This window comes from Lampetra fluviatilis, chromosome 2, assembly GCF_964198595.1.
Source record: "Lampetra fluviatilis chromosome 2, kcLamFluv1.1, whole genome shotgun sequence".
In the NCBI taxonomy this organism is placed as follows: domain Eukaryota; kingdom Metazoa; phylum Chordata; class Hyperoartia; order Petromyzontiformes; family Petromyzontidae; genus Lampetra; species Lampetra fluviatilis.
Window position 1 is genome coordinate 10366967 of NC_136276.1, and position 18976 is coordinate 10385942.

General features: G+C 40.3%; 1 protein-coding gene across 7 annotated transcripts; it reads left to right on the forward strand.

The window, feature by feature from the left end:
- The first annotated feature begins 284 nt into the window (after positions 1–284).
- LOC144942158 (autophagy-related protein 9A-like) lies at positions 285–18976 on the forward strand. 7 transcript variants are annotated; one of them, XM_078868934.1, is made up of 17 exons: positions 285–798; positions 4108–4247; positions 5620–5663; positions 7698–7762; positions 7881–8030; positions 9898–10039; positions 11295–11702; positions 12567–12730; positions 13339–13515; positions 13625–13778; positions 13952–14131; positions 14320–14544; positions 15069–15358; positions 16089–16215; positions 16546–16903; positions 17200–17354; positions 17708–18976. In XM_078868934.1, the coding sequence occupies exons 2-17, from the start codon at positions 4142–4144 to the stop codon at positions 17711–17713; spliced, it is 2751 nt and encodes a 916-aa protein (XP_078725060.1). In that variant the 5' UTR covers positions 285–798; positions 4108–4141; the 3' UTR covers positions 17714–18976. The 7 variants fall into 7 exon arrangements, with proteins under 7 accessions (XP_078725060.1, XP_078725074.1, XP_078725067.1 ...); XM_078868948.1 differs by having other exon boundaries at positions 16546–16867; XM_078868941.1 differs by having other exon boundaries at positions 7713–7762.

An 18976-nucleotide genomic window follows, 5' to 3' on the forward strand; every position in this document is an offset into this window, starting at 1 on the left:
GGGGGGGGTGGTAACCGGCGATGTGCGTCACGTCCGGTATGGTCGGGGTTGATTAATTTGTTTTCATATTCTTTGTGTCTTTCGGTAAATCCACATACTGTAGATAGAAAAATAATAAAACAAATATCACGACGTTTCGATCGCAACACAAGCAATCGTCATCAGGTGAAAACATATATCGCGGGATGTTATGGACGTTATATCGGTCTTGTTGTGGCGGAAATCGCGCGCGCGCGTGGTGACGTCACGTCCGACTGTGTGACGTCACGGGGGGGGGCGGGGCTCTCCGCGTCAGTTTGCGGCCGTCTGTTTACGGACCGCTCGCTGCTCGGCGGCGGCGGCGGCTTCTCGCAATTCTCCTCACGTTTAAATAACTAAAAAATAACAACACACGAAGCCAATTTAGACGGACTCCTAATGCGTTTTGAAACAACAAGAACAACAGTTATGTACGTTTAGAGTCATTGATGAAGCCGAGTAGTCTCGTCGAAGGGAGAGAGAGAGGCGGCTGCCGCTGTGTGTTTTTTGACAGCGGGACGCGGTGTTGGGTGGGGGGCGGGGCTATCGGGACGATCGTCATCGGCCGCCGAGGAATCGCGAGCGCTCGCCTCGTTGTTTAGTGCGGAGCGCGCGTGGTGGTGACGGTGGTGACGGTCGTGGTGGTGGTGACGGTGGTGGTGGCCCCACCGGCTTAAGCTGAGTTCTAGTGGCTGTGAGTTTGTTCGGCTCCGTGTTTTTTTGTTGTTGTCGTCAGCGGTTCTGCGAGCAAGTCAACTCCATGGCCGTGGCCTGACCCAGGTGAGTCGCGTCTCTGCTGGTACAGGAATTAATTTGGCGAGGTCTCTTTAACGGGATGATGAGAGAGGAAGGTTGCTGGCGTTGTCCCCTATTTTACCAGGGTGAGAGATAGATACATTGACGGGGACCGGTCGATATCTCTCACTCGCAACAGATGTTCGCCTTGGCTGGTTACGAACTTGGGTTTCAGGGCTCACAGGACATTGTGTTCACCATCGCCACACCGCTCCACTCCTGCCATCCTCCTCCCCCCATCGTTTGTGGTCCTGTTTTTAAGCAGATAAGAGGGATGAGGAAGGGGTATTACACACAGTCTTTATTCAACCAGTTGTTGAGAGGTAAATCCTAACGCTTGTCTAACCAGGTGTGAGGTGGGATATTGATGTCGCTTGCCTAACGTAGTTTATAGAGGACAGCTTAGGCCCTTTTTTAATTGTGTGAGGAAATACATCTGTCATGGCATTCGTCTGATCCTATGAGCGTTAAGGCCCGGAGGCATATGTCTTAGCAAGCTGAGCGGTAGAACCAATTGGTTCTAGTAATCGTAGACTTAATTGATATATATATTGTGCATGTGTAACTGTGTGGCAGGTGAGGCAAAGATGCCATTTGTCTTACCAGACGAGAGCGGTCATGTTTATGGCTCTCTTTGTTTGACAAAGACGCAAGCCCACAAACAAATTGTTTTCATTACGTAGATGTGTATTTAGGCTATGTGTCGTAGACTGACACAAATGTGAAGCTTTGTTTAAAAAAACACACCCAACGCATTGTCTGTTGTGGTGCCATGAGGTTATCGTGCAATTTCAGTTATGTACAGTATATGGGAGTGACGTTGCATTGTCATGATTATCGTGCTATGAAAGCACATGTGACGTAATCTTCCATAGCAAACCTTCACATGCGTATCTGGCAGCCCACAACACACATCCTAGGTAGACATCTACAAGCTAAGAGCTGTTTGGTGTATTGTGTTTGCCTCGAAGGAGGTAAGGTTGGTGAAACATTTACTCTCTAGGCCTTTGTTCATGTGAGTGTTGGGTGGCACACACTGGCCCAGCTCGCCACTATCCTTTCACCGGGAAAGAGAGCCCATTGATGTGGTCACCCTTGTAAGGGAGACCTGCGTGACTTGTTAGGCAGGGAGATTTGTGTTAATCTGTATAGCGTAGCTATTAACCATCTGCTGTGCCCAAAAGCCGACATTGGCTGACTAAGCTTGTAAGCGAATTGTTATTGGCCGTGGCAGTGTCTCATTTCATTGGCCCCTCCAGCTGACAGCCAACACGACAGCGTAAAAAATAATTTAAAGACAAAAATGAAACTTGGCCAACGTTCGCCGAAGGGTCACGTTCAAGTTCAAAATCGTACAACTAGCTCACTCTGATAGTACAGTATATGACAGACAGTGAGAGGGCTGTATTGCTCTTGAGTCTTGGTTCGCTAAAATGTGGGCGTTGACCTGTAAGGAAGCACGGCACTTTGGTATGCCTGCCAATGTCCGAATGGTCAAACAAATTTGACGGATTTGGGGTCATGGTAATGGGAACAGCTTCCTGTGGTTTCAGGTCTGCCCCCTGTCAGAAGGTTACTCTGGTAGCAGCTTTGTCCAGCGACTCTCTTTTGTCACTGAATGCCCACTACGACTATTCTTAGTCACTGTAACAAACCGAAACAATGGACTTGTGGTTCAACGCTTCCCCTTTTAAAAGTACAGTTTTTCTCATTGATAACTAGGAGAGTTTTTTCTTAGACAATAGTTGATGCTGGTAGATCTCAATCCCAACGTGTCATTCGTAAGGTCATGATGCTCAAATTCGTTTGTTGGAAAGGTTGAGGTTTAGAAATGGACTGTGGCTGTCTTGCAACCTTGTACAGAAGAGGTGGAATCATCGTCTGAAGCGTCTAGTGGCGTAAACACTGCAGAACAAAACGGCGCCTTCCTGTTTATATTCGCACCCCATTATAGTGAGCAGTGTAAATGTGTGCTTTACACCAGGCTGGAAAACCGGAGAGCTGACATTTGAGTCATGCAACGAATGTGAAAGCCATACCAGGGTTAATGGTTTTGTTGAGAGAGTATAAACGACCTTAAAAATCATTTGTTATTACATGCACAGTATACAAAGTGTATATATTTACTTGCAGAGTTTTATGCCAATGAAGGATAATGCAAGACTGTATTGATATGTTTAAAAAATTATATACATTTCTGTGCAGTTAAACATTTTAACAATGAATTATTTCGAATTTCCAATGTGGGCTTATTTGCATAATGGGTTACACTACCAGGCAAGTTTGTCACGTGTTGCGGTGATTCATAACCTGCGAGTGGAGCAATGCCACAGTGTTTAACGCATTGTACAGTGCTATGAGTCCGTGTCAGTGTGGTTCCCTGCCTTGGCCAACAGTGGCGAGAGAGAGTTGAACTGTGCCTGACCCCAGCTTCACCAAATTGCTCTGACAATCGTGGTGAAGTATGGTAAAATAACCACCTTGAATGACACAGCCGTAGCGGCCTTCATCCAGCATCTGATTGACAAAGACCCCTACATTTATTTGTATTTCATCCTTCATTGGGCCCTGTCACGCCAAAATCGGGTTGTTGTTTGTGGAGTTTCTGTTTCCCAGCCGTTCCGTGATCGGCGTCTTGTAATAAAAATACAAAAAACATATTAATCGTAAGATGAAGTGAACAAAAATTATTCAGAAAATAAGTTTATCAGCATTCCACCTAATACATCTGATAAATCATCGGTTTGTTGGTAATAATAATCAGGGTATGGAATCATGCTTATTTTGTCTGTTATAAATTTAAGTTGTTTCCATACATTTTGAAATGTATAACTTGTGGAGTTTTTAAAATTTGGGATATTAATAGCACATGAGCTAAAAAAGTTTAATATGGCATGTAGAGCAAATTTAATATGTAAATATGTAGTATTTTTTACCGCCTCTTGTCATTCCATTTCTGAATGAAGAGCTCCCACACACCTTGTGTCGGTCATAGGGTTGTTTCACCATACTTCATCATGCTCGTTTCTGCAAGTTAGTGAAGGAGGCCCTGAGGACCGGTTCATATATCACCTCGCCACTGATGTCAGCTGTGGTCAAGAATCGAACTCGGGTTCGCAGGTTCAGAACGCATTGTACTAACTATTGTAAATTGGTATGTAAAGCATATCATAAATATATATGAAAGCATCTATTAAATGAGGTAAACATGTCATACAAAAATAGCAATGCAGTAATGGAATATGAGCGATATTAATATGTGCAGGGTTATGCACCCACCGGCATCTGCTGTAGACATGTAAAGACGCGCTGATCGACCCAGACAGAGATGGCGGAAGCGGAGACAGCCTATCGCAGGCTGGACTCTTACGATGATGAAGAGTCCCCGAACCATGAGCGGGAGGTTCTCGTGCACGTTCCCGAGGGCAGCAAAGGTACACGTGTTTCAGTCACTGTTGAATTTCCGAATTGAATTAAGTTAATGCTTTGTTTTAACTTGAAACTGTTTTTAAACTTGAAAGGAAACAGAGATGTAAAATACTTACAAACATGTGTCCTGGCTTGCTGCCTCGTTTGCACTGTCCTTAGAATTATGGCTCAAATTGTATTGTAAAGTTAACATTTTTGAGAAATGTGTGAGCTGTATATTACAGTGCACATAATAGACGATGCCAAGAGATGCACCATTTGGTGACTTTACTAACTAGATAAAACACATGTCATACAAAACCCGAGCTTACTAAGTGTTTTGAAGCTACATTTTCAGATTGTATTCATCATTTTTTACTTCAAAGTATAAAAATGTAGTCAAGTGGTTCCTTGTACCCCTGAAGGTCAACATGTGTTTTTTTTGTCACTGCTGCTTGTTCATCTGCAAGGATTAAAAGCCCCATAATGATATGCGGTACAAACATAACGAGAATATCACCCTGAATGTTGTAGCTTACGATAAACATTGTTACGTACCCTGATGTCATTTAGAAAGCTATTGATGTAATGAAGATATGTACAGTAGCTTTGCTTACATAGAACATTGGGTTCTTGAGAAAATATTTTTAAAAGTGATGCGTGTCATGTGAGTGGTGTCCTGTTATGTGCTATTTTAAGGGAGTAATCTATAAGGAGGTGACTTTGTAAACGGCATGGTAGGGACATTTTTGTAACTGTTATACATTTAGATTTTAATGCAGGTGTCCCTCGCATAAAGCGTGACATGCATTCCTGAAAAGCAGCACGTTAATCAAATCGCGGATGAAGCCTATTTTTCCATGTGAAAACGGGGGGGGGGGGGGTGTTACTTTACCAAAAGTATAATTTAATGATTTTACCCCTGGATTTACCAAGCACGTATACATTGCATACATAATAATAACATTAAAAATTTCTTAATAAGGAGTTTATAACAAATAAATTAAATATGTTACTAATTATAAAGGTTACTGAACGCTTCTGTGAGCTGCTTGCAGTAGCACACAATGCAAACAAAGTTAGCAGATTTAAAATGGCTATGCCCAGCCCGTGATGCAATGACGCCATCAGAAATATATATTTTTTTACTTTGAAATGTTATAATGGAAAAGATATATTTTTATATTAAATAAAATTAGCGTATAACTATGAAACGCATCGCTTAAGTGTGTGAAGTATGACCCTAAAAGATGAATCGCGTACCTGCGAATTTGCGCTATTGGGGAGTGTGTTACGCAAGGGATGCCTGTGTGGAAAATTATTGGTTTCTTTAAATAACTGCTTGTTTGGCTTTGTATTCATTGTCAATGTTCTAAAAGTATATTTTTATTATTTCAGCCCGGTGGAACCACATTGAAAACTTGGACTACTTCTTCACAAGAATATCCTTTTTATGTGGCGGAATTCTAATATTTAAATGTTTTTAATCTTTCAGGAATGGTGTCATGTAAGGATGATAGGACCATCAATCTTTTAGAATTTAATTCATTGATCGCTATTGCTTTGTCTTTTAACTGCATTTAAACCTTCTGGCAGCTGGGGATGTACATGATGTCATCTACCGGAAAATGAGGTCACATCCTCCTGTTGTTATGACCCAGAAGGTCTGGTTTTCTGAACAACCTGTGCACTTGACAATTCCCACCTGTCTGCTGTATTAGAAACAAATACGGTGAATTGCAGTGTTACCATGAGGGCACTAGTGATTTGTATGTGTCGGCAGCGGTGGTGACTCCTTTATTAAAATACATTGAATCTGGAATTATATAGCGTCTCAATGTAATTTGCATGGGGGTGAGAATTAACAAGCTGTTTGTTGCAATTGCAAAAAAATATATATTTACGTTGTCGCTAATGTAAATCTTATGTAACTCATAATCATTTTCCTTAATGCCAGGCCAGTTTTCTGACACATTGAGATCTTGCTTTCCTCTTAGTGACAGTAGAGAAACGTGTTGATATATTTGTATTCACCTGTTATTTTTTTATCCACAATGTTATCAAGTAATTTATCAACAATATTCTATCAATATATAAAAATGATGAGACATTTAAAATGTATAAATGCTATATAAAATATATACATTTTCCCATTGGTGAGGCTGATTTTTATTTCTCAGCTTATATATTATTTGTATTTGGGAATGTAGTGAATATGTACTTTTTGTTGTTGCAACATTTATCTTTTCAATTAATACTACTTTGGTATAAGAGGAATTACTTTTTACACAATCATTTAAAATGGTGTAGACTTCCCAATTTTTGACTTAAAACTTTCGTGACTGCAGGAATTTATATTCTTGGTTCTTTCGGTAAAGTCATGTAGATAGAAAATAAAAATAATAAAAGAAAACAAAAAATACAAATAAATTGAAAATAATAAAGGCAAAAACCCCACGATGTTTCGATCGCAACACAAGCTGTCTTCATGAGGCGGAAGAAGACCGCTTGTGTTGCGATCGAAACGTCGTGGGTTTTTTGCTTTTATTATTTTCAATTTATTTTTAATTTGAATTTTATTTTATTATTTGTATTTTCTATCTACGTGGCTTTACCGAAATAACCAAGAATATGACACTTCCCAATGTTGCCGTTTCTTGAAAACCTTGTGGTAGTTGTGAGTATCATATGTACAATCTCTTCCAGGAAATGTCCTAAATTGTTTGTCGGTCACTGAACTCCCAACCTTCCGAGTTGTTCCAAAGGTGGTTAGCAGTTACTCTCTAATCAGTTATTGTAATTGGATCCCGATTTTTGAGCCTGTGTATACATCCAAATGCAAATTTGCACATTGGTGTTTATGTTTGTGAAAATGATTATCTTGCGTTTTGGCACTGCTGACTGTACAGTAATGTTTCCATCGTCACGTGTAGAAATGTAATATTTTCCACACCATTTGATCTCTTGTTTTACCTCCACTGAGATGGTTGTTTAGTTAGGCACATTTCCTAGAAGAGATTTGTTTAGGTTTTGGGAGCTTCCCATCAGTATGACATTCGGAGCTCTGTTTAAAAGAACTACTTTTTTACTTCACAGTAACTTTCGTCCAATGTTATATACACTGTCAGACTCACTCTGAAAATGTAGTTATTTGGGCAAATTTATCAGTATAATGTCTAGTGACAAAATAAGATATATCTAGCATTCTGACCTTGTACTTTTTACTCAAACAATTCATCATTAAACACTATTGATAGATCATAGTATTTGTAATAAATATATCATCCATAAAGGGCGGATAGTATGGTAACTTATATAACCCCTGTTTACATTTGATGGTTAAACAGTAAACCATGAAAGGCTGCTATGGTGACATGTTTGTTAATTTTACTGCTGAAGTTTTTGTGTTGAACTCTTAAGTTTCACTTGAGAACACATTGATTGTTCCCCTCATTTTCCTTAATTAAATGTCTTACATATATCATTTCCACCAGAAACATGGTTTTGCCTGCATGATGCTAGCAGAATTCTTTGAATTGGTGTAAGTATATATATATTTTTTTCAAAATTATTTAGTTGTCACAAATGTGAATACTGGTGTTAAGTGTATATAGTCTGTCCTGTTGATCTCACGTCTGGATCACACGTTTGTTTTACAGACAATTCCTCTTTGTTGTGACCTTCACGACGTTTCTGATCAACTGTGTGGACTACGATATCCTCTTTGCCAATAAGCAAGTACATCCACAACCCAGCAGAAAAGTGACTCTCTACGATGCTTTGCTTTCCAGTGAAAAATGTACCGAGAGGTAGGAATGTTTATTTAAAGTCTTGACCTTCACACATGCTTTCAGTACAATTCAGGTTTGCCAAGAGCTCAAATCGAGTGGCCAAGTATAATGATGTACGTACAATGTAAACTTCTGAATTATTCAATGCTCTGACTAATACTCAAGACAGGTACTCTGAGATTTGTTTCCAAGAAAGGTGCTGAACATAAGTCCTTATTGTGTTGTATGTTAATTAAGAGAATATACACAATCAAGTGGTGGGTGATAAACTGCATGATTTACAAGACTTTTAATACACAAAGTCTTATACCTTTGAAACATTGCTCTTGATTATAGTGTATCATATGACACATTACTATTACGTGAATGAATCCATCAAAACCACATGTCATTTTGTGAACCACTGCCAAAATAATTGACAGCTGTGTTTTGAATATGCTTTTTTTTCTTGAACTTGGGTTGGTATACCTGTGGTATTTACAAAACTATTCATCTGTTTTTTAGCATTGCCTACAGTTTTATACTTGATTTATATCTAGGGGGGAGTTATTTTTTGAAAGTCCATTCACTTAAGATACTTTGTTTCTGGCACACAATCGCTCTTTTCAGATGGCAATTATCAGGCTGTCATATTGACAACAATATTTAAAAGTATTATATTGCCTTCAGATAAAAGCGTTATTCAACCAAAAATACAAACACTCTTCATGCATTGAATCAATGCTAAAACGGAAATTTGTGCTCTGCCTCATAATTTGAAGGTTTGCATTCGAAGTTAATCTTTCGAATCTGCTCATGAAAGTGTGAAATTACCTTTGTGAAGTAGATTAAATGTATCTCAATGTGTAGCACTTTTCACGTTCTCAAAAGCAAATAACAATTTGCACTAATGTATTAATTAGCCAAACATTGTTTGATGTAAGTGGAGTTTGAGACTGTAAGTTGGTGACTGTTGTGTTATCAACTAAATTAAGGATTATATAATTTGTGTATTGCCGAGTTGGACTAAAGTATCTCCGTTTCACACCAGTCAAGATGTGTATTCTTGGTGCCACCAGTTAGGTGACAGCCACTATGAAGATATATGTGCGAGCAATTATGAACTAGCACCTGTTTTGACCTGGGGGAGGGGGGAGCGTGGGGTAAATTCTAGCCCCTGCGTCAATTTATATTGAGAAAAGCACAGACAGACTTGTTGCCATGCATTGGTCACATTTTGTTTTGAAAATGTATGTGCGTGGCAAGGACAAAATTAGGAGTGAGTCACATGCTTTTGCTCACGTGTTTCATTTCCCAGTGCAAACCTTGGGACATACACAGGTGCTGTTAACACCATATATAGATCATGTTTACAAAACTGCCATCAGTGTTAGATAAGTGGAATGAAGTATGAAGTTATGATTTCTAAACGGCTATTTCAAATAATTTTAACATGAACAAAGTTTGGAACCCATGACACTGAGTAAGCACTGTACACAATCTGTTATTCGTTAAAAATAGATTTGGCACATGTTTGTTTATGTGTAACATCACATATGTGTGTTTTTATACTATGTTGGGTAAGGGATAATTGTACTAAATGTCAGCTGTAATTGGTGTTTACATATTTAAAAAAATTGTTATGTTTTATAAACTGCTAAATATATGGCAGTTTATCAAGTGGATACCTTTTATAATATAGAATCATAAAATGGGAGCTAGATATGTATATCTGTAATTACATGTGTTTTGGTCTTTAACGAAGGATTTCAATCATATTACTGTTAGAGAAACCTACTGTGACAAAAAAACTCCAAACCTTAAACCGCTTTGCAGTTGTAAACACATAAAAACCTGCACATGTCAAGAGGTGATCATCTGCTCCCCTCGTCTGATGCATGAGCAGGATTCGTGGAAACAGTTGGATCATCTTCCTGATCGTGATGGCAGGGACATTCTGGCTGTATCGTCTCATCAAGGTCATCTACAACTTCTCCAGCTATTTAGAGATCCGTGCTTTCTACATTAACGCTCTCAAGATCCCCATGGTTAGTGGGCACATGCAGTGGGTGCCTTGAGAAAATGTGTGGAACACCTGTGACACTTTTCACCGTGTATATATTGTTTATGTACGCACGTTGCTATGAGCTGACTTGTTTTAAAGTTAAATATAAATGACAATGAGACAACTGATATATTGCATATGCCTTTAACATTTGTAGATAATGTGGTGCAGTATAAACATGGTTTTGGTATTTGTTTTTGGTCATGGCATTTAAAGTAATATATATTTGGGATATTTATTACATTCACATAGTATAACTTTGCTAATATCAGGCATATTTAATGTAAAGAGCAATATTTCTAAATGGAACAAGAGGGTATGTTTTAAACTGAATAGAGCTGAGGATATCCCTAAAAGAACACGATGCCACTTTATTATGTGTTGTGTACCACAACCATGTAGCCCATTGATGAAGCATATATTTATGACCTCTTTGACAATACCTGAAACTTTAACACGTAGGCTTTCGCAGGCCAATATCCATAATGCAATATTTTTTTTTGGTCAGATCGTTTAAATATATAAATGTGTAATTAAACCGCCACCACCTGACAGTCTGTTAGTAAGGTTTGTCATGTAAACCGAACAGGCCAATTCATTACTAGTACAGCACACCGGTGTGTTGGAGAGTAAAGCAATAAAACCTGTATTATGAATATCTGAAAGGTTCCACCTGTTACCCAGAAATAAATACTGTATTGTGATTGTACTTATTTACAGTATGGTAAAAGCATGAAAATACCCACTGAACACGAAAGCAGATCATTTTGATTTATAATAAGTTTGGAAACATCAAGGCTAATGCTTATTCCACCCCCTACTGGCAAGATTTGGAAATGTTTTTAAAGATAATTTGCAAACGTGGATTAATGAAGGTGAACGTTCGGTGGCACAGTTGTTAATTCATTGCACTAGGAACTTAGCGTCCTGAGTTTGATTCCCAGCCATGGCAAACATGAGTGACGAGTTATAGCTGAACTTCATTAACCTACACTGACTAGCATGATTAAGTATGGTTATACAACCCCTGTGATTGACACAGAGTTGGAGGGGCCTTCTTCTGGTATTGAAATGACCAAAGGCTGAATATCCTAAAGATCTCTACCATCCAGATTTTTGCCACTACACACAAATTCATTTGTGAGAAGTTACACATAATCCCGTTCACCATGAAATCACCAGAGAAGAATTGTCATGTAAATATGGAGTTGTGCATTTTCGTGTGGTGGCGTGTACAGGCAGAGCTTCAGAACTTCTCGTGGCAGGAGGTTCAGGAGCGTGTGCTGGCAGTGCAGAAAGAGCAGCAAATGTGCATCCACAAGCGCGAGCTCACCGAGCTCGACATGCACCATCGTATCCTGCGCTTCAAGAACTATCTGGTGGCCATGGTCAACAAATCGCTGCTGCCCGTGCGTGTCCGCGTGCCCTTCGCCGGCGAGAGCGCCCTCCTCACGCAGGGCCTCAAATACAACCTGGAAATGCTGCTCTTCTGGGGCCCTGGCGCGCCATTCCAGAGTGCCTGGAGCCTTCGGCCCGAGTACAAGCGGGCTGGCTGCCGGCTGGAGCTGGCTGAGCGACTAGGCCGCACTATCTTGCTCGTTGGCCTTGCCAACCTCGTCCTCTGCCCGTTAGTCGTCGTCTGGCAGGTACTGCGAGTGTGATATTCCATATAGTGCGCTGCCAGCGCTGTAGTCGCACGTCAGAAATGTATTTTCCACAAACACTGCCCTTTAAAAAGATTGTAAGCTAACATTTTTGTAAATGCCAAAACGTTACATGAATATCGAATGCCTGATAAATTAATACAGTAGACTCTCAATTATCCACGTGCGGGTTTATCTGATTTGTGGATTAACCGCCGCACTTAAGATTTTGGCATGAATGACTCATGGATTTTCCCTCAATCCCAAATGAATAATCTAAAAACAGTTATACATTGTTATTCTTAGAAATTTTGTTTACACGTCACGTGCTTAAACTAAACAAAGATGTGCTCCAGTTAATCCGAAAATTCACGTGATCGCCTCTGCAGTACAATAGTTGCATATCTTTACAAGTGGAGGGAGTTTTATATTGATTGCCGTGGCACTGCTCTCACTGAGTACGTGCATTGATCAGTCGATTTTTTGACTTTTTTTTTCATTAACAAGCAAAATGTTCTTTACTTAAACATAATTTAGACCAATATTAGTGTTTTTTGGCATAGAGATCTGCGGAAAATTTTTATTCTTAGATTATCCGCAATTTTTAATTATCTGCGGCAGTCCTCTCCATCATTGGCGCGAATATTCGAGAGTCGACTGTAATCATATTGCCAATTTAATATAATCAGTTTTTTTGCATGCGATCTTTGTAACTGTAATTTCTACTTTTTCATTGAAATCATGTTCTGGAAATATGCATCAATATAAACTTCGTGAACATATTTGAATTCTTGGCTGCTGTATATAAGGTTCTTTATGTACAGTATATGGAATCTGTATAATTTATGAATGTGGTTCTCTGGCCAGGTGTTGCATGCCTTCTTCCGGTACGCAGAAGTACTGAAGCGCGAGCCCGGTAGCCTGGGTGCGCGCCGCTGGTCCCTGTATGGGCAGCTCTACCTGCGCCACCTCAATGAGCTGGACCACGAGCTGCGTGCGCGGCTGGGACGTGGATACCGCCACGCCGCCAGGTGCTTGTGCCGCACGTTAACCACATACCTGTCAACACATACGGTTTGCCCGTATTCGTGTACAGGGACATTTGAGTTTTCAGGTTCATACGGCGTACAGTCGTTTTAATATGGGCAACATTCTTTTGCCGCTTTTGTGTTTCTCCCTTGTGATGGGACTTTGTAGGATGAACGTTGAGATTTATAAGGGCACGGGGTGACCAATAAGATTTGAATTGGTCTGTAATAAGGTAGGCACTGATAAGGGGTTGACAGTTATGGAACCACTACTGCGCTGAAGTCGGCTAGTAAGGGCTCCCTACAGCTCTTGGCATTCTTAAAGCAGGATACAGCTGCGGGTTTTGAATTGTGGTAGTAAAGGATGCAAATGCTAGTGGGTGTTCAGGATACTTGCAGTGCCTGCAATTGATAGGTTATGTATGCATGACAGGCCAGCATCCTTGAGCTAAATATTTGATGTAATCCATGAGGATTCAATGAAATTCTTGCAGCTAATCAAGTTGGGTAATAAAAGTGCTTTGTTAATAAAATGGTCTCACTGCTCATTGTCAGTTTCAAGTGCAGAATCCTTCGGTTCAAGGGGCTTCTCTCTTGATGTGTCGGGATAGGTACATGGACTCGTTTACGGCACCTATGATGGCTGTGCTTGCCAAGAACGTGACGTTTTTTGCCGGCTCATTGTTGGCTGTGCTGCTGGCGCTTACGGTGTATGACGAGGATGTGCTGTCCGTGGAACACGTGTTGACCGCTATCACGGCACTGGGTGTCCTGCTCACCGTCTGCCGGTAAGTACGATTTCTTCCCAAATCTGATCCCTAATTTTTTTTTCCCGTATCTAGACAATTAGAATATTTTTCTAACCACCCTCTCAATGTTTTGTGATCCTTTCCAAAGGGCATTTATTCCAGATGAACACCTGGTGTGGAACCCTGAACACCTGCTACAGGCAGTTCTTGCTCACATACACTATATGCCCGAGCACTGGAAGGGCATCGCCCACAAGACAGAAACCAGAGATGAGTTTTCTCAACTTTTCCAGTACAAGGCAGTAAGTACTACAAGAGCCACACTGCGTGTATATGTATACCCTGATGTGTATATAGCGTGTTTTTATTTCCCTGATTGCTATGGTTAGATTTTACAGTGAGTAAACAATTAACAACAAGAGTAAACAATTATGCCTGGTAATTGAGAAACTATTTGTGTCCAAAATGCTGATAGGCATTCATCATGGAAGAGCTGCTGAGCCCTATCATCACACCCTTCATCCTCATATTTGGTGTGAGGCCAAAGGCCCTGGAGATTGTCGACTTCTTCCGAAACTTCACTGTGGAGGTGGTGGGCGTGGGCGATGTCTGCTCCTTCGCACAGATGGACATCCGCCGGCATGGCAACCCCACGGTCTGCGGATTCATCCTTGTCCTTTGTCGTCGTGTGTGATAATTACCCAATTTTATCTTTTTCAGATGAATGCTTAATTCATTTAAGTGGCTTAACAACTTTCCAGTCTCAGAATTAATTCACAAGCCAAATATCAATCCATTGCGTTAACTTGGTAATTAAATGTTTCTCTCCCTTTTAAATCACAGTGGATGTCGGCGGGGCAGACGGAAGCATCCTATTATCAACAAGCCGAAGACGGAAAGACGGAACTCTCTCTCGTTCACTTCGCCATCTCGAATCCCCGCTGGCGCCCGCCACGTGGCAGCAATGTGTATCTCAACCAGCTGAGAGAGCAAGTGCAGCGTGACAGCACTGCCAATCCGCAGCCCCTGCTCTTCAGCTCATTGCAAACTATCGAGTCGCAATCAGGGGTCAGTAACATTTGAAACGGTGCATGCACAACAAGATAATGCATTAGTGCTATGTTTTGCTGCCTTAGGTGGTAAACATTTCTGATTTGACCCATGGACTATGTCTTTTCTTCTTTGGTGACCGCTGTTATTAATCATGATGACGGACCATTATCCAAAATTTTTTACTTTGCCTGTTAAGAAAAGTGGGCTGGGCAGGCCGCATTACAAGATTTGGTGGTCGATGGATGAAACCGATGGAACACTTGTAATACTAAAAGTACAGGCTTTTTTTCTGCATGAGTTTTTTTCAGTGTTAAAGATAACTTTTTAATCATCAGCATAATGTGCTTTATGTGCACTCTCAAGTTACGGTACTGTGCGAATCAGATTGAACATGTGGTGTGGCTTTATCAGTTTGGGGTCATGGTGTACTTTAAAAGTATTTCTATTCCGTGTCTTATTACTTTGTTTTTACTGCATTCATGATTTAATTCAAGTCGGGAACATTGTGCTTCTCTTTTACGTTTCGGTGTTCTGTGCAGCCATACGGCTTGCTGGGCAGCATGTTGGGAGGCCCTTCCTCGCTGACGGCATACCGATCGACGCGCGACGCCACCTGCAGTCTTCCTGAAATGTCTGCGGCTACGGCTGCTGCCACAGCACTCATGTCGCTCTCCATGCCATCTGCGTCCCTCACTCCGGGGCCCAGGGAGGAGCTCGCCGAGATGCCGGATGCCACCCCTGGAAATACCACTGTCACCGCACGCCCCGGCACATCCACTGGCGCTGTGGGGGGCATGTCCATGAGCACCGGTGGTAGAGGAAAAGTCAGGTATACAGCATAGTTTCGTAATGAAAACTTTATCACAGTAGTAAATGTCCGGTATCGGTTTTAGATTTGACAGGTCCTTATCTTCATGTGAATATAATGCAGACTGTTTTGACAGAGACCAGCCTCGTCATAAGACATCAGCTCTTGTTTGAACCTTAGTAGTGTCCAACAAAAACCATGCTCTGGTAGTATACGCACTCTCTCTGGTGTGGACCATTCAGTTTCAAAGACAATGCATATACTCTCAGAGCATGTTTTTTTTGTTTGCATAATCACAAGTACGTGTGGTTAATGCAGACATTATTCCTGGCAAAAGGTTTCAGTTTCGTGTTTTTAACATCTTAACACCTGTTTTATTGCCAGTAAGGGTAAAACCGATTCTTATATGTTGATACTGGCAAGAGGTCCCAAGAATAATGGTAAAAATTTGGAAAACTCAAATGTACCCACAAATTGGGATTACACATAGCAGACTAATGCCCGTTGTTAGGCCAAGTGCCTCAGCAACCTTGTGCCCACAGGGACAGCCACTTGGGGTGCATTTTCAAATATTTGAGATTGCATGCAAATTCCTTCTCGCTTGTATCGTGTTCCAAAGATGCTATTGTGTAAAGAGCACGCCATGAAGAACAAATACACTCATAATTCTAGGAAAATGTTTCATAGTCGTGTCTCATGTATCATCAATGCATTGTTGAATGTAATGAGTGTGTTTTGGACACTGTTGCAGTTTCGGAGGAACGGATTTCCGTTCCAGCAGTGTAGGCAGCAGCTTCAGGGAAGGTCCTTCACAAAGCAGCATTTTATCAGAGTTTGCTTCGGCCGAAATGAGCCTGCACGCGATCTACATGCATGAGGTATCTTACTCGATGTTGTGCCGTACAATATCCATACCTTTATTAGACATGGGGCATTTAAACGAAAATCATATTTTAGTAATTACGTTTTTTTAAATTGTTTTGTGCAAACGTTGAAATGATAAAGTAACACAAACTGATATAAATATATTATGTTCCCAAGAAAGTTTGTATGTTAAACAGTATTCCTTTGAATAAATATGTAAACAAAATTTTGTATATTGAACAATAATAAAGTGGGTTTCCAACATTTGGCATAAAGCATTAGTTATCAAGATGCTAGTATTGACGTATTTGCTGAAAACTGTCTCATGGCGTTTCTGTAACCAGGCACGCAGGAATTATGGGACAAGCGACGCCCAGGCTCGGTACCACTGGCAGCAGCCTGAGAACAATGGAGACGAAGACACAATGGACGAGGTCAATGCCCTGTCTGGTTTCAGGGAGTCAAGTTTGCAGCTGCACAACACTGGCTCGAACTCTGGTTCGCACTCAAGCTCAGTTTTGGGCTCAGGCCAAAGAGAGACGTATGTGTCTCCTTCTGCAAGCATAGGCCACTCTGGGGACTATATGCCATCCAACATTGGCTCCTTGCAGGACACTCACGGCGACAGCCTGGGGCTAATGGTGACAAGAGAGAACACAGAACTAGGTGCGTTCCCCTTTCGGCACTACGGCGGCACGTCAGGTGAGCACTCAACTTCACCGGTTGTCTTTTTACAAGAATGACCAGTACTAATAAAAAATATTTGAATACATTAGAATCCCATTACAGTATCATGCAACACCTATAGTTTAACAATTTTGAGTGCCTTATTATTTGTTCTAAAATAACTTCAACCATATTTTGGAAAACATTGTTACTGACGGAATTGTCTTTTTGCCTAAATTTATTGAGAAATGTGCAAACCAATGCTAGTTTTCTTCATGGTTGTATCAATGGCTTGTGCTTGTGCTGCTCCACTTTCATGTTGACCCCTGAAGCATCGGAAAATATGCTGCAGCCCGAGCGAGGCTCTCCCAGGTTTGGGTTAATGCCCATGGGCGGCTGGCAGGAGGACATGGCCGGATTGGGGACCATTGACCCACATGGGGGTGTGCCCAGCTGCATGTCTCCCAACCCGCAACAGATCAACGAGGTTGCTTACACTTTCCACTCGCTGTCCCTCAACACTTGATTTGAGTTTATAGTTAATTACTAATGCGGGTAACAAAGTTTAAGGACGAACATGACTTTGTGACATTACTGAAAAAACCTAAGAATATGAATACTTGCAGTCACGAAAGCTTCAAATCTAGAATTAGGACGAACATGTATTGCCTATATAAAAACTTTGCATTAAATTTAAAACCAGGTACATGTTTTTTAAATTCCTTTGTTAAAAAAGTAGAGGTTTTTTTGTCAACGTTTTGACCTTTTTTTTGCATATTTAGTTTGTCAAAGCAATATTTTAACTTTGAAATGACATGAACCAATTTCTTTCCATTACAGAATTAAATGAAAGGCTGCTCCTGGAAAAATGGAAGTTGAGCTCTACAATTACTGGCATGTCTCATTTGGCCAGCAGTGGCAAAGGGTGTGTGCATCCTGTGCAATGGTGATTATGTGCTCAATGTAACAAAACAAGTACTGCATGTACTGTGTGTTTAATTTAAATGGAAATGTCTGAATCATTTACTGCAATTGATGTCCACTAGGTGTAATTGAGAACATGACTGTGTTCCTTAGAGCTTTAAAAACACATCTCTTTAACCTGCGTAGGCATTTAACTTTTCTTACGTACTTTAATTTGTTATGAAAATGTATTAAAACAAGAATGCATGCTTAGATTTAAAGTTTATATTGAAAACTTTACAGTTTTTGAATCAAAGTGGTCAAAAGCCACATTCTCTACATTAATGCTGCAGTAAAAAAGGTAAAAACACGGTTGTGAATTTACTGATAGACAAATGTGGTAATAGATGCTGCAGCATTTTCTTCCTGGCAAAAACTGGCCAATAAACATATTTTATAAATGTAACCATTGAAACCTAGGTTATTACCCGAGCTGTAAATAATTACCGCTTAGATGTTAACTATGTCATGCATCCACTTTTTACTTTCTCCAAGTATACCGAGAACATAACATGGTCACATGGTCATTATTTTAATTGTTGTTATTTTTTTACAGTTTTAATACTTAAGTGTTAAGATATGTTGTGCTATGTACAACATACACAAATATTACAACGATGGTGTAATACTAATACATGCAATCTGAAAAGAAATTATTTTCTGAAAGTTACCTATTAATGATATATTAACGGTGCTCATACGCTAAGCTTAAAATCGTTTCTGATCTCTGCTCAGTTGTACGACAGCACTTCCCCAAAGCGCATCCCACCGGGTGGCAGTGTTTGACCTTTAAGCTGTCTGATCCATGCCATTGCTTATGAATACATGTACTTTGTGCGTGCAGTGTGTTTAAAAGGACAAGTTACCCAGGTAATGAAAAGTTATAATGATGAATATGTAAAATACATGTGTAAAAATTACTCCGCGTATGCAAGTTATGGTGGAAGCTTGCATACATTGCCATGTAGTGGAATTTTAAGGCTGTTATTCCGCTGCCTATAAACATGGGCTCAGTTTGACACTTTTTTTTAATTGTACAAGAAACGCTAATATAAGAATGTAATATAAACATTTTCAAATAGATTTGTTTTCATAGCGATGCACTGTTAAATTGTAAGATATTTAATAAATTAATATAAAACCATT

Coding starts and splice junctions, on each gene's coding strand:
- LOC144942158 (XM_078868921.1), top strand. CDS start 4,142: ATGGCGGAAGCGGAGACAGCCTATCGCAGGCTGGACTCTTACGATGAT. Junction 7,763..7,880: donor GCAGAATTCTTTGAATTGGT/GTAAGTATATAT, acceptor TTTGTTTTACAG/ACAATTCCTCTTTGTTGTGA. Junction 13,516..13,624: donor GTCCTGCTCACCGTCTGCCG/GTAAGTACGATT, acceptor TCCTTTCCAAAG/GGCATTTATTCCAGATGAAC.